Here is a 13,718-nt window from a genome sequence, read left to right as displayed (position 1 = left end):
TCAATGTGCACAAAGTGCAAAGTATCTCAATGTACACTCTTCATTTTAAGTTATTATCAATATTACTGACTTGAATTTTACTTGTACTAGGAGATCAAAGTTAACTTACTCCATATCCTTTCATACAGGTAGGGGATGAGGAGAACACTATGGTTTACAACCTCAATTTCTATACAACAGCACAGCCTTTTGCTGCTTGAAGTCCCCCTTATCTTCTTCATAATTTCCAAGAGCAATGATCTTGAAGCCCAAACCTTCACCCTTCTCAGAAACAAAATTCTCAATGAAATCGGTTGATGTACAGCTGTACTGCAGGGAGGCCTGGTGTATATTTTTTGAACAGGTGGCTTCACTTGGTAAGATAATCTCGCCAGCACTGCGTGTGAAAAAAGTGCTGCCCCGGCTCAGTGGGAGAAAGGGACCCTGTCCCTGTCTGCTTTGTTTTCCAAGAAGAAATCTGGCACTTTCTGCTTAGTTGTGGGTGGGAGTGTGAATATCAAACTTCCTCACGGAAAGAGCCCTGCAATTGCTAACTGCAGAGTAAACCTGGTTACGGAAAAGGATGAACTATTTTCTTAGACACCAACTGAAAAGAAATTGAAGTGTTTATACAAAAACTGAAAGTGTTTACAAGGAGGAAACAAGTGATTAGCAAAGCACTCACTGCAAGTCCTTCTTTCATAACATCCAACAGCAATTTCTTTTGCTTTGAATTTGTGCTAGTGAAAAACGTTTTCTGCCAATAGCTGTTTGTCTATTAAAACAGAAGTAGAAATCACCCTTCAATTACAGGGTAGACAGCAATGGTAGCAACAAACAAAAATTATTTCAACCATTTCAGGTGAATCTACTCCCAGAAATGGCCTGTGTGTCTTCTAGTTTTTTTTTTTTACCTAAACTGATGCAAAATACAGAGTAAAAAGCAGTTAAGAGGTTTGAGTTTGCAGGATTCAGGCACTAATGCCAATGGAGCAAATACTAATAGAGCCAAACTGGTGTTCAGATGTGTTTACTCTGAGAAGAGTTTCAAAACCTTTTTCTTGCTAATAATGGGGGGTGTGCACATCTTCCTTATAATGGGATATAGGTTTAGAAATGAGTTAATATGAGCAAAGGCCACTGCTTGTGCAAAGATAAACTCACCTGTTTGTACAACTTCTATGATCATTAGCATAAACAGGTGACTCTTCAAGGAAATGGTAGCATCCATTTGTAAAACCACCCAGTAAGTTTATAAAAGCAAAATCAAAGGAACTGTGCATTGGAATACATGCAGATAAGCATAAAGTTTTACCATACATTTAATTTACTTCTCATTACAGCTTTAATAATGCTATGGATGATAAGTTTTTAACTGCAAAGTTGAATTTTAAAAGAATTATATCATATCATGAAGAAGTCTTGTATTAAGAAGAAAAGATAACATCTACAAAAGAACCACCATAAATTTTAGAGCAGTTGTCACTATCATAAGCACTTTTTTCCTAGTGTAGCCATTATGAGCAAGCTAGCTGCTTATATTCTCACTTGCTTTATAACAGTTGCCAAATTTTACACCTGCAACTGTTTTCCCTCTGATATTCCCAGGTTAAATACATTTAGCATTTTTGCTGTGAACAGAGTAAACTGATCTATGTGTAATTAACACAATCTCTATATGTCACTTGTTAATTCCCATACCCCTATGAGAAGGTAGCCACCACTTTCTTAATAACAATAAAAGTCCTACTGGCTGCAGATTAATCTTCCTAGGTGGTTCTTTCTTTATAGCTATCTGTTGGTCCTTATTTTGAATTGCAGAGCAGTGCAACCCCCCGTAAAGTCCAATGATCAGGATTCTGCACTGTTTTCAGATACAAAGAGAAAATGTACGTCAGATCTGTTCTCCGAGGCTTTTTGTAGACAGGGCAGGAGTACACACTTCCTTGTTGCTTCTTTGGGTCATGTAGTGCTGTTGTGCTAACAGCATACACATGGACTACAGGAAGACTTGTGAACAGCACCTGAGAATGTTAAAAGAACATGGGGCTCAGCATTAGAGAAGCAGGATAGGGTGTCTGAACTCCAAATGCTGGAACTAGATTCAGTGATGGCCTTCAGCAAAAGCACCAGCACCTCACCAGAGGTACACACGAGAACGCAAGTCCTATGCTCACTACTACATTGACCCTAACTTTAAGCCAGTGGCAGCTCAGGGACAACAGATGTCAAGAAGCCTGCAAGGAAAAGAAAGCAGCAGAAACCTGGAAAACTGCACGCCATGGAAGTAGATGGAAAAACAACAGGGTGGTTCTAGGAGGGAGAGAAACTATTGTCTTTTTTCCAGTCCTTTGCCCCTTTGGCTAGTGTTCCCAATTCTTTCCCCACCTCCTGTTCCCTGGATGGCAGGACTGGAGCTGCAAAGGCCAAGCTGCATTTAGCAAGCCTCCTTGTTACCTCTGCACTGCTGGCAGTGGAGCTTCAAAAATCCAAGGTGCCTCTTGGGTGTTTATCCAGACTAGATCTCCTCAGGTCTTCCAGCAATATAAAGTATTCATTGGCAGGAGGAAAAAAAAGACCCAAACCCAAGAGCAACATGGAGGCTTGCTAAACACTCCAGAGCACTAGAGTAAACTCCATGTTTGAAGGTGTCTTTTGGCAAATCAGGCAACAGCTATCACCAGAAGCTACAGCTGGCAAGGTTTGGTTTGGAAAAGTTTGCTCTCAGCCAGACACAGAAGTGTTTTACCTATGGAGAGGAATTACCTCAACTCCAATTGCAGGACAGTTATCACTGCTTTGGAAAAAGTTTACCAGTGCAGACAATGGCAGCTTTCCCTGGGCAGCGACCACAGCATCTAATCACTACTCCATAGCTAAGTTTTAAATCTGCTTAGTCACATCAGTAAAATGTAACTCCATGCATGGATAACTGAGCATAAGCCCAGAACTAATACTCTTCCTCCTATTCAAAAACAAATGCCAGGGATTTCTAGTCATCCAAACACTGACCTCCACAGCAGCTGTCATCAGACACAGTCCTGGGCTTTGCAAGTTGTGATAGGGTCCCACTTGGTCAGTCAAAAGAAGGCTGACTATGGGTTGCACTATTTTATTCAAACATAGCTGTGCTTCTAGGGCCCCTGAAGCCAACGAGCCTGGCATCTGGTCTGCTCTAGTGCAGCACATCCTAAATTCATTTTCTGAAGAAGTCTTTTTGTCAGTTCTGGAGGGTAAGCACTCTGTCCTCTTCCCAGCCCTGCTAGTGTTTTACCCTCTTAAAACCTGTTGTGAAACCACTGCTGCAGGCACTCAAAATACTTCCTGGTGTTCTCTGAGCTCACCATATTATGCCACAGTCAGTCATGCTCACTTGATCCTTACCTTCGGTGCTGACTCGACCAGCTTACTGTTTCTGCGGTCCCAACCTGCCCCTTCGAGGAAAAGGCCGTATATGTAAACCCCACCAATGTCAGCAGGAGGAGGGCCAGCAACATCTTCTTTCATCATCTTGGTCACTTCATTGTGTAAAACAACACTGTCGAGTGCCCACCCTTTTGCTAAATTCATGCGGGTCGTCTCTTGCCTCATAGCAGTTAGGAATCCCTAAGGAGATTGAATATGACATAGAGTGTTTTAAAATACTTGAACTTACCCATTTCAAACTTTTTTTCTCTACATAATAGTGACATCAGCAGTATAAAGCCTCATCCCACAGAATTTTATCTGTATACAAAACTAAATTCAGTTGTGTAAATCCAGTGCTTTCCTACATTTTCCCAGCACCATGCGTTCTTATATACTTGGTGTGCATGTGTTGGTGCTGGGAAGCCACCAAATTGGCTTATTTAACGTATCAGAAGCTGCGTGTATAACTCACCTCACCTCACATGCCTACTTTACAATCAGCCAGATGGAGAGAGCTTACAAGGCTGCCAGATTAATGTGGTTTGTGAGGTTCCAAAGACAGGTAATTGCTAAGCCACAAATAACAGCGGTATTTCATGCGCCATATTACTCACCTTTCCCTATACGAACATTGTAAAATTGCTTTTCAGTCAACAAATCATGAAGCATTTTACAGAATACAAAGGAAGTACAAACTGGAATCATGCAATTAAATAGTGAAATGCCTCTGTCACTTTGCTTAGTGCAAAGCCTTAATATACTACAATAAGATACTATTGTAGACACCAGCAAGATAAACTCACAGCACTTCAGCAGCACAGAATGAAACTCACTCTCTGTTCTAAAGACCTACAATCTCATGATATGGTTACAAGCTACCACAAGACAAGACAGGCTGAAGATGCTGGTTAGCTTCTCTCATATAACTGTCCATGTGCACGCACACTGCAGTACATGGGAAGGACCTTAGTCCTAAAAGACAGGAGAGTATAGACTGCTTTGCACTTCCAGTGGACATGCTGTGGATGTACACCATTTGCATAGCCATGAGGTGAATGAATAAAACACCAATACTGAAGATGCAAGAGCAAGAAGGACTTACTGAGAAGGATGGCTAGGAAGGAAGAAGTTTCAGGACAGATTTCAGAGCAGAGAAAGAAGGTATCTGGAGACAGAGATGGGAGAATACAGAGCCACGTGGAGAACACACAAAGGTGGGTATTAGAGAGCCAACAGCACAGCTAGGAAAAAATCAGGAGCAATGAGGGAATTGAACAAGCTTTTTATTTTTCTTCAGTAATCACAGCGCAGGATGCTCTGTTGAGCTACTGTTAGGGCCAAATGAATTGAATGAAGTCAGATGGGGAAACATGAGCACATTTGTCTACTGAATGCAGGGGCCAATCTCTGGCTGCTGGGACTGGAGTGGGTATTGCACATGCTAAGCACTTTGTAGCTACACAATATCCTTCAAGTTATGAGAACATGAGATGACGTTCATGAACTCAGATGTTTGGGTTAACTGACATTGTTTGCTTCTCATTAATATCATTCCAGAGACCTCAGGACAAGTGTTTTAAAAAGGTTTTGTGATAGCACAGATAATTGTAATTGCGTTTGAAGTACTTGAGAACTCTGGCGTATAGCTAAGGGAGACAGGATTAAAGGCCAAGTTTGTCTATCAAAAATGCCATTAAATGAGAGCAGAATCCTTGTAGTTAATTTGTGGAATTTTAATTTGTAGAAACATGCTAGTACCAATAGTTTAAAATACACGAAGTGTTCACTGCCAGAAGGCCCCAGAAGGCTACTGGATCCCAGATAAACTGAAATATTAAAGAAAGAAGAGCCTGAAGAGGACAGGACAGACCAATGACTGTATTAAGGGAATCAGTTCAAAGGCACTGTGGAAACGCTAGAATAAGCTTGGAGCTGTGAGTTGTCTTCAGGGATAAGATTTATAATGCAGACTATTCTTACAGAGATGGCAGGACTTATACGGTGTCTGCAGTGGGACTTGTAACACTTATCTGCTCATTTGAATGAGTCCTAGACAGTGTTTAAAGACTACAGCTGTGAGCTGGAGGCCCAGCTGGGTATCCCAGAGCAGGTGAACGCCACAATAAACAGCAAGAAAGAATCAAGTGACTTGAGGTGCCACTGTATGGCTGAGGACTTGGCTTCCCCCAAAACCCTTTGTCAGGGACATAATGGACCACTTGCCATGATGTTTGTTTTGATTTCTGGTAATCTTTGCCCTGTTGGTTTGTTTTTTCTTTTTTTTTGGGGGGGGAGGTTTTGGGGGAGACATGTTGAGATTTCAGAAATGGGGAAAATTATTTCTTCTTTCTTCACCTGCCTTTTCCTGAACTTCTCCCTGGCCCGCTCACTGAAGGCTGCTAAAGCTTTGTCCCTTTGCCTTGTAACAACCCGCGCAAACTAACTCTGAACCTTCTAGTGAGGGAGAAGCAGGCATCCATGGAAGCTATGACAACAAATACGGAAATCAGTTAAGTCTATTGCTTTCACAATCATATTCTGTCCTTTACCTTGCTTAGGAGGTTCCTTGTTTGTCACTTATTTTGCAGTTTCTACAGCAAGCAAATTATGGCATGTTTACTAGAATTAAGTGGGCACTGAGGCGTTGTGCTTCATATTCTTATTAGTATTCACATTGCTTTGGCATCTAAGGGTCTTAGAAATAGGCTGAGGGTTCATTATGCTAAGTACTATACAACCAGAAAGCCAGTTCTGCCTCACAGGGCTTAAAATCCATATATAGAACAAGTGACAGCAACTGAGTACAGAGATGCAAACAAGGAAACAATAAAACAGTATCAGCCCCAATATGGAAATTGGGAGGTAGAAATGAGATATGCATAGAGTCAAGTTTTTTGAGGAAAAAATCCAGTAACATCAGATTAACTTCCAGGAGGGAAGAAAACTCATGGCACTTCTGTTTTGTTCACTCTAGTTATCTTGGCCCAATGCAGACACACACAGTGAAAAAGGTTTCTTCTACATAGAAGCCTGAGCCTGCTCTCATTTGTATCACTATAAATAAAGATTAACTTCTGTGAATTACCGAATTTATCCTAGTGTATAAACAGTCCAAGAGGAGGCAGAGTCAGGTCCTATATTATTTTTTATTGCCAAAATGCCTCGTTCTCCCAGTGCTATAAATCTACTTTACTGTCTTGTGTTATCCATGGCATTTATCCGTTGACTATAAAGCAAACAGTGAGATCTATGCAAGCAGGCAAATTACAAATTACTTAGGAGCTGCATTTCATCTCACAAATGAAAGGATTTTACTGACAATTTCTCAGGTATTACAAACAAGCCATTAGAACTGCAGCACTAATACTTCATCACCTCAACTTGATGAGCTTGAGAAGATGAAAATCAAATTTCTTAACATATAAAATACTGATTTTAAACACACAATATGACTATTAAGAAAATAATAGTTAATTAAATAGAAAAAGAGTCTTTGCTGAGATGAATTTCTTGTAGAAAGAGCCACTCCCACAGCCTGGGTTACAGAAAATGGAGACTATAATAATAACCATCTGATTCTTAAGCTTGTGATTGTCAGCACAAATAAATGTTTAAATCAGGTAAGCACATCTCATTCTCGGATTTTTTTCTCTGCACACTATGTATTTAGGGACTTTTAGAACTACATGTTATGAAGTGTTTAATTTTTGTATTTCTGGAGGCTTTCTCACTTACTATGGCCTATTAAATCACAACTTGTTTGGGGACATTTTACTCTGATTATTTGGCAGCTTTTTTGAGAAGTCCAGACGTATGGATCCAAAAAAATGTAGAATGCCCAATTTGGGCTGGCAAAATTTCAGAACTGACACAACCCCACAGCACAAATAAGCCAGCTAAAATGGTCAGTACAAAATCTGTATCCCATCTTGCTCATCTGTAGTGCAAAAGCAAACACCAACAAAACCAGCAGGGTTGCATCCAGCCTGGTCATTGTAAAAGTTACTTAGGAATATTTTAGAGTGCCGTTATCAATGTATTGCTAACAAACCAAGTATGAAAGCATAATCGTTTTATTAAAACTCCTACTCCTCGCCCTCGTATTTTTGCTTGGGAACCCTTTGCTCAGGGATTCTGTGAACACACGTCCATGCTATAAAGTGGTATTGGCAAACAGCTGACACAGACAGGATAGATGATAGATGGATATTTCCCAGCAGTAGTCCTAGAGAATGTTTGCCACTGGTGCTTTCTCTATTCTAGGCAGCTGTTTCAGCTAGCTTTTGCATTTGCTAACAAGGACTGAGATTAAAATAGATCTTTAAAATAGCTTTTTGCTAAGGCTTCAGAGAAACCTGTTGGCTGGATACTCTCACAATGACTCACTTCCACAACTCCTACTTCCCACAAACATCTGTGAATCATAAAAAGCTTTAATGAGTGTGGATAGCTGTGCAAAGAAACTACACATCATCTAGGTATGTATGCTTTACTTCTTTTAATTCTGTTCTCAGCTGTTCCCTTTTTTGTGCCAGGTTTTATTTTAGATGGTGCAGGCGAGAAGCTGTATTTTTTATATGTCTCTGCAGACCAAGTCTGGCATAATTCTGAGGTGGTATAAATAACAAACCTTCCATTTTAAGGAACTGATTTGCAAGGATTGAGAGCCAAGTCCAAATCTCTTTTTCCTGTGTCAAAGTTTTGAAACTTACCTTGTTTTGTACTCAAAGGGATTTTCATACAATGAATGAAAAACAGAGGAGGGGAAAAAAGGAGGATAACATTGGAATGTGAAAAGATGTATTTACCCAATTTCCACACTATAATTAAAGCAACCAGAAGATGCATTCCATTATTTCAGTAAAGTTATTTTGGTCTAGCAAAAATTTCTTCAATAGCCATTGAAGTTAATTTATCCTACATTTATGCTAAAAATCGAATTTAGATTACACTTCATATAGTCATGATTGAGTCAGCTTGAAGTTCTCTGAAGGTCTAATTTAACTGTTACATAGGAGTTAGAAAGATCAATCTGGCAGTCTTACCTGTGGATTAAAGAATCCTGTCATCCAGAACTGATTTGGTCGGCCATCCTGCAGCCAACTGCTGAACTGCTGGTTTCTTTCAAGAAGCTCAGTAAACCAAAACCCTAAAGTAGCTGACTCCCAGGAAATCCTAAACCATAGTTTTGGAATTCTAGCATCATACATATTATCTAAAGCATCTTGCAATTCTTCTGACATAATTATGGTTCCTAGAAGATAAGTAAAACATTCAGAATGAACTTTCCCCTAGCTTGCAAAGGCAATTAAAACTTCCAAATGACATTCTGAGTCTAATAAACCCTCTTTTGTTGTGCCTTAATTGCACACCTGTTGCACTAAAGTCTTATCAGTTTGCAGTTAATTGCCTCAAACTTATAAGACTTGATTCAAAGTTAAAAGTGACAAGATAAATGATATTTCTTCTGTTATTTTGATCAGAAATAAAGATTTTTTTTTAAACAACTCTTCTCCCTCACATATAATATTTATATTCATTATATTCACACTGTGTTTGGAATGTGATTAATCATTTAAATTTTTTTATACATTTTAATGGTTCCCACGTACATGATCAATGATAGGGATAGACTCTGTAACTCATCTCTATCCTAAGCATGTACTGACAGTGATTATATTCATGAAATTCACTGTTATTAATGATAACTTTGTACATTTCCATTATCAAGATTCCCAGTGGGAAAGCAGTACATAGAATAAACCTAAAGGCAAAATTTTTTATATCTTTTTTTGGCAGTGGCAGTGCGTACTCACGTATTCCATGCATAGTACTGTTGCTTCCATTAAAATATTGGCATTTACTAAGACAATGATTTTTCAGTGATACTCACCATTCCATGTGCCAGAAGTTCCTACATCTTATCAGTTTCTACTCTCAATAGTACTGAGAGCTGGCATATGGCCATGCCATAGGATGTTCTTCTCTATTCCAGCTAAAATATTTAAATTATAGAAACTGGTCTGGTAGCCCCCATTCCAAGTAAATGTTCATGTAATGCCAATGTTCAATGCATCGTCACACATACAACTGCTGTAATTGTCACAAGGATTACGTGAGATACCAAACAGAATTAGGTGGCTTCCACCACAGAATAGGTAAAGGAAAGAAAAGTGGTCTGGGTGACTGCAAAGAAGAGCTGCAGTGGCCCATCCAAACATATCTGTATGGAAATGTGGCCTGTAATAAGTAAGCATTTCAAATCCCTTCCTTCCATTGAGGTTGGCAGGTTCCCAGTTCAGGGGAAGGAGAAGAATATCCAGAAACCAAACACCAGCTTTAGAAGAATGCAGTGGCTATCCTAAACACTTGTATAACAGTGTGTGCAAATCTGGTAATTTCTACTACATATCAATGGCAAATAGACTTCATTTTCTTCTAGCAGATAACTACCTGCTCTCATTTATACACGCCTCTTTTTGTGCAACAAATGCTATGAGAAAATCATCAACTTTTAGAAAACTGCAAATATTAAAAAATACTGCCTATCCCGCTGTGGTAGTTTGACCTTGGCTGGATGCCAGGTGCCCACCAAAGCTTGATCAGTCCCCTCCTCAGCTGTTCAGGGGAGGGAAAATATAACGAAAGGCTCGTGGCTTGAGATAAGGACAGGGAGAGATCACTCATCAATTACCGTCACAGGCAAAACAGCCTCGACTCGGGGAAATTAGCTTAATTTATTACCAATCAAATCAGAGTAGGGTAATGAGAAATAAAAACTAAATCTTAAAACACCTTCTCCCCACCCCTCCCTTCCTCCCGGGCTCAACTTCACTCCCAAATTGTCTACCTTCTCCACCCCCAACAGCGCAGGGGCACAGGGAATGGGGGTTGCGGTCAGTTCATCACACGTTGTCTCTGCCGCTCCTTCCTCCTCAGGGGGAGGACTCCTCACCCTCTTCCCCTGCTCCAGCATGGGGTCCCTCCCATGAGAGACAGTCTTGAACTTCTCCAACATGGGTCCTTTCCACGGGGTGCAGTCCTTCAGGAACAGACTGCTCCAGCGTGGGTCCCCCACAGGGTCACAAGTCCTGCCAGCAAACCTGCTCTAGAGTGGGCTCCTCTTTCTCCATGGGTCCACAGGTCCTGCCAGGACCCTGCTCCAGCATGGGTTTCCCACGGGGTCACAGCCTCCTTTGGGTATCCACCTGCTCCAGTGTGGGGTCCTCCATGGGCTGCAGGTGGATATCTGCTCCAGCGTTAACCTCCATGGGCTGCAGGGGCACGGCCTGCCTCACCATGGTCTTCACCAGGGGCTGCAGGGGAATCTCTGCTCCAGCGCCTGGAGCACCTCCTCCCCCTCCTTCTTCACTGACCTTGATGTCTGCAGGGCTGTTTCTCTCACATATTCTCACTCCTCTCTCCGGCTGCTGTTGCTGTTGCACAGCAACTTTTTCCCCTTCTTAAAGATGTTATTCCAGAGGTGCTACCACCGTCGCTCATGGGCTCGGCCTTGGCCAGTGGCAGGTCCATCTTGGAGCCAGCTGGCGTGGGCTCTGTTGGACATAGGGGAAGCTTCTGGCAGCTTCTCACAGAAGCCACCCCTGCAGCCCCTCTGCTACCAAAACCTTGCCACACAAACCCAATACACCCACATTCTCTGTAACGGCTTCGTAGTCGGGTTCAGAATCATGTTCTGGGATAGCTAAGAGTCTTTTATAACACAATTAATAAACCTTCTCTTTGGGTATAAATCTTCTCTAACATATAACCAAGAGCACCAACATTTAAGAAAGAAGCCACTCTGTGTCATCTCCCCTTTGCCTAGAAAAATGTAATATTAGACCATACACTCTATTCACCCTCTGGAGGCAGAAAAAGTGGGAAAAAAATCATACAATACATGTTGGTTTCAACTTTGGAGTAACTGTAGGGAGGGAAAAAAACAAGTGAAGAGCATTCCATTTGAGCCCTGGGGATCATTACCATCCGAACTAAGAAAGAATTGTTTCTTCTCTGGTTCTTCCTTGTTTTCAGGCTGATGCAGTCTGCAACAAGGGTTGTGAGAGAGCCACATTTTCTTCCCTATTCTTTTGGGCAGGCTGGAGCTTTTCAAGTAGGGAGATACAACAGTCTCTGCCCCGAAGCATGGTGAAATCTCTTAGGATGTCTGCCCGTTATGACTCAGAGCAGCTGCTGAGAATGCTAAGCCAGAGTGTTCCTGAGGATGAGGTATGTTCACAGTTCTGGCCTCGCCCATATAGCTGCATAAATATTCCTAGTGAGTGGGTGTCATCTCTGGCAGAAGGCATACAGTACTTGAATTTCAGCACTAAATGACATCTGTGGGTGTTGGGATGCATTCCTGGAGCTAAAATACTTTGATAAAAATAAAAATAAATTAAAAAATAAAATAATTTAAAAAATAAAATAATTGTCAGAAATAAAATTAGTTACACATGAGAAAAATAATGGCATCTTTCTGGAGAAAGGTGATACATGTATTTGAAAAACTATATTTGATAAATGAATGAGTAGCACAACACCATAGGCTTCTAATATTTAACTTCTGAGAAGCTCAGAGCCCTGGTTACCATATGAAGAGACTGAATGTCCTATGAACTTAACATGACAGGCTTGAATGTTCCATGAATCAGACAGGCCAGCTGTTTATGACTTGATTATTTTGGGGTTTACTTCGTGACATTCCATTTCTTGAATGGAATAAAGCCCATCTGAAAATGACTGATGAAAGGTCAGGTCAGTTAAAGACATTATGGTATTTCCATGCTTCAAAAATAATATGTACTGTAACCATACTGTTTGCACAGTATACACAGTTTGGAAATTAGGATTCCCCTTTTTCATTGCCCTAAATTTATAATGTCTCACTTCTAAACCACATCTAAATCTATCCAATCGCTGTGTAGTGAATAAAGCTACTCAGTTCTGAGGATAACTAGTTTTTATTGTTAATTAAAGCAAATAGTCTGTTCTTTTAAATTGATCTGGTTTTAGGGTGATTCATTCAATAGGTATAATGCTTTGAATGGACTACATCAGGACCTTGTATTATTTCATGGACTTGCCCCTTTGCACTATCATACCTACCACAAGCTGAATCTGAAAACTGTGGAATTTGTAAAATTTGGATCTACATTTTGAATTTCACATTTAGGAAAGCCTGTATCTGGACTAGAAAATGTGAGTATCTCATTTAAATGAGTGGATAAAGTTAGGAACAAAGGAAGGATTTTAAACTCCAGCACGAACCAAAAAAAGCCTCAGTGCACTGACTGATTCTCTTCCCACCGGCACAGATGTGAATCAAGAATAACCAGCATAATTATGTAAGATATAAATGAGATGAGAAGAAGCTAGTTTCTCCATCAAGTACAGTTTGCCGATAGCTGACAGCATTATAATAGGATTGGAGACTATCCCTTGAGGACAATACTTGCTAGACAATGAGTCTGTTAAGCCAGCCTTAACAGTACACAGAGGAAAAAGCTCAGTGAAAGCATCAATCCATTCTTGACTGTCACAGTTGCAACTATAGAAGTTGATCTTTTCATCCTTTAATCCCCACTCAAGTTTACCTCCCAAGCAACCAGGTTTGTTATTGCACCAGTCACTCCTTGCCTCCACCACCAAGCTGCAACTCCCTCTTCTTCATTGAACATGTTGTAGAGAAAATCCCAACTTGCTTGTAACTTCGTAAGCTTTCCTCCCTTTCTGCCTTATGGCAACAGCTAACTTGCTTGTGCTTTCCCCAAAGAAAGCATTATTTATTATTCCACCCAAAGGTACAAGGTATACAGAGTACTAGATAAAACCAATAAAAGCTAATGTATGTTTCCCCATACCTAAAATTTAATCTTTTTTTTTTGCAAGCTTTGGTATGTTTCTGCTAGCTCAGTGACCACCATTGCTGTGCTTGCTTCTTTGCTTCAGGCAGTTCTTCAGGTATTTCCCTTTCTTCACTTGCAGCACATGGGCACTTCAGCATTTGGAGATGATTCCCAGGAAGCTCTCAGATGCTCATTTAACTCCACCATGCTGTTATAATCCCAAGGCCCTCAACAATTTTTCACCTCCTTTTGCTCCTGGTGTCCAGAACAGGAAGAATAAATCGGGCAGCCGAGTCTTCCAACGCACAACACTCTCTCCACTTTTTACTTGTAGATTGTGGTATTCTCTCCAGCTGCACCTAACCTTTACCCCTGTTCTGTTTTCTGTTTGTTTCCACCTTCCTCTTCTGTGCAGAATCCTCTGATTTAATTCTTTAAATCAGGAGAGATGAAAGGAACTGAGAAAGTTGAGTAGGATGC

General features: G+C 40.7%; 1 protein-coding gene across 1 annotated transcript in view; it reads right to left on the bottom strand.

Annotated features, from left to right (window-relative positions):
* Nucleotides 1-1,266: 1,266 nt before the first annotated feature.
* The window catches only part of LOC142078944 (dynein axonemal heavy chain 5-like), a 174,753-nt gene continuing 162,301 nt past the window's right edge, over nucleotides 1,267-13,718 (bottom strand). The window contains exons 74-76 of the mRNA XM_075142294.1: nucleotides 8,433-8,641; nucleotides 3,364-3,585; nucleotides 1,267-2,003 (exon numbers count right to left, since the gene is read on the bottom strand). Coding sequence (XP_074998395.1) covers nucleotides 1,785-2,003; nucleotides 3,364-3,585; nucleotides 8,433-8,641 — 650 coding nt within the window. The 3' untranslated portion in view covers nucleotides 1,267-1,784. The remainder of the gene's footprint in view (nucleotides 2,004-3,363; nucleotides 3,586-8,432; nucleotides 8,642-13,718) is intronic.

The sequence above is a fragment of the Calonectris borealis genome, chromosome 2 (genome assembly GCF_964195595.1).
Source record: "Calonectris borealis chromosome 2, bCalBor7.hap1.2, whole genome shotgun sequence".
Classification (NCBI taxonomy): Eukaryota; Metazoa; Chordata; class Aves; order Procellariiformes; family Procellariidae; genus Calonectris; species Calonectris borealis.
This window is presented reverse-complemented; position numbering and strand designations above follow the sequence as displayed.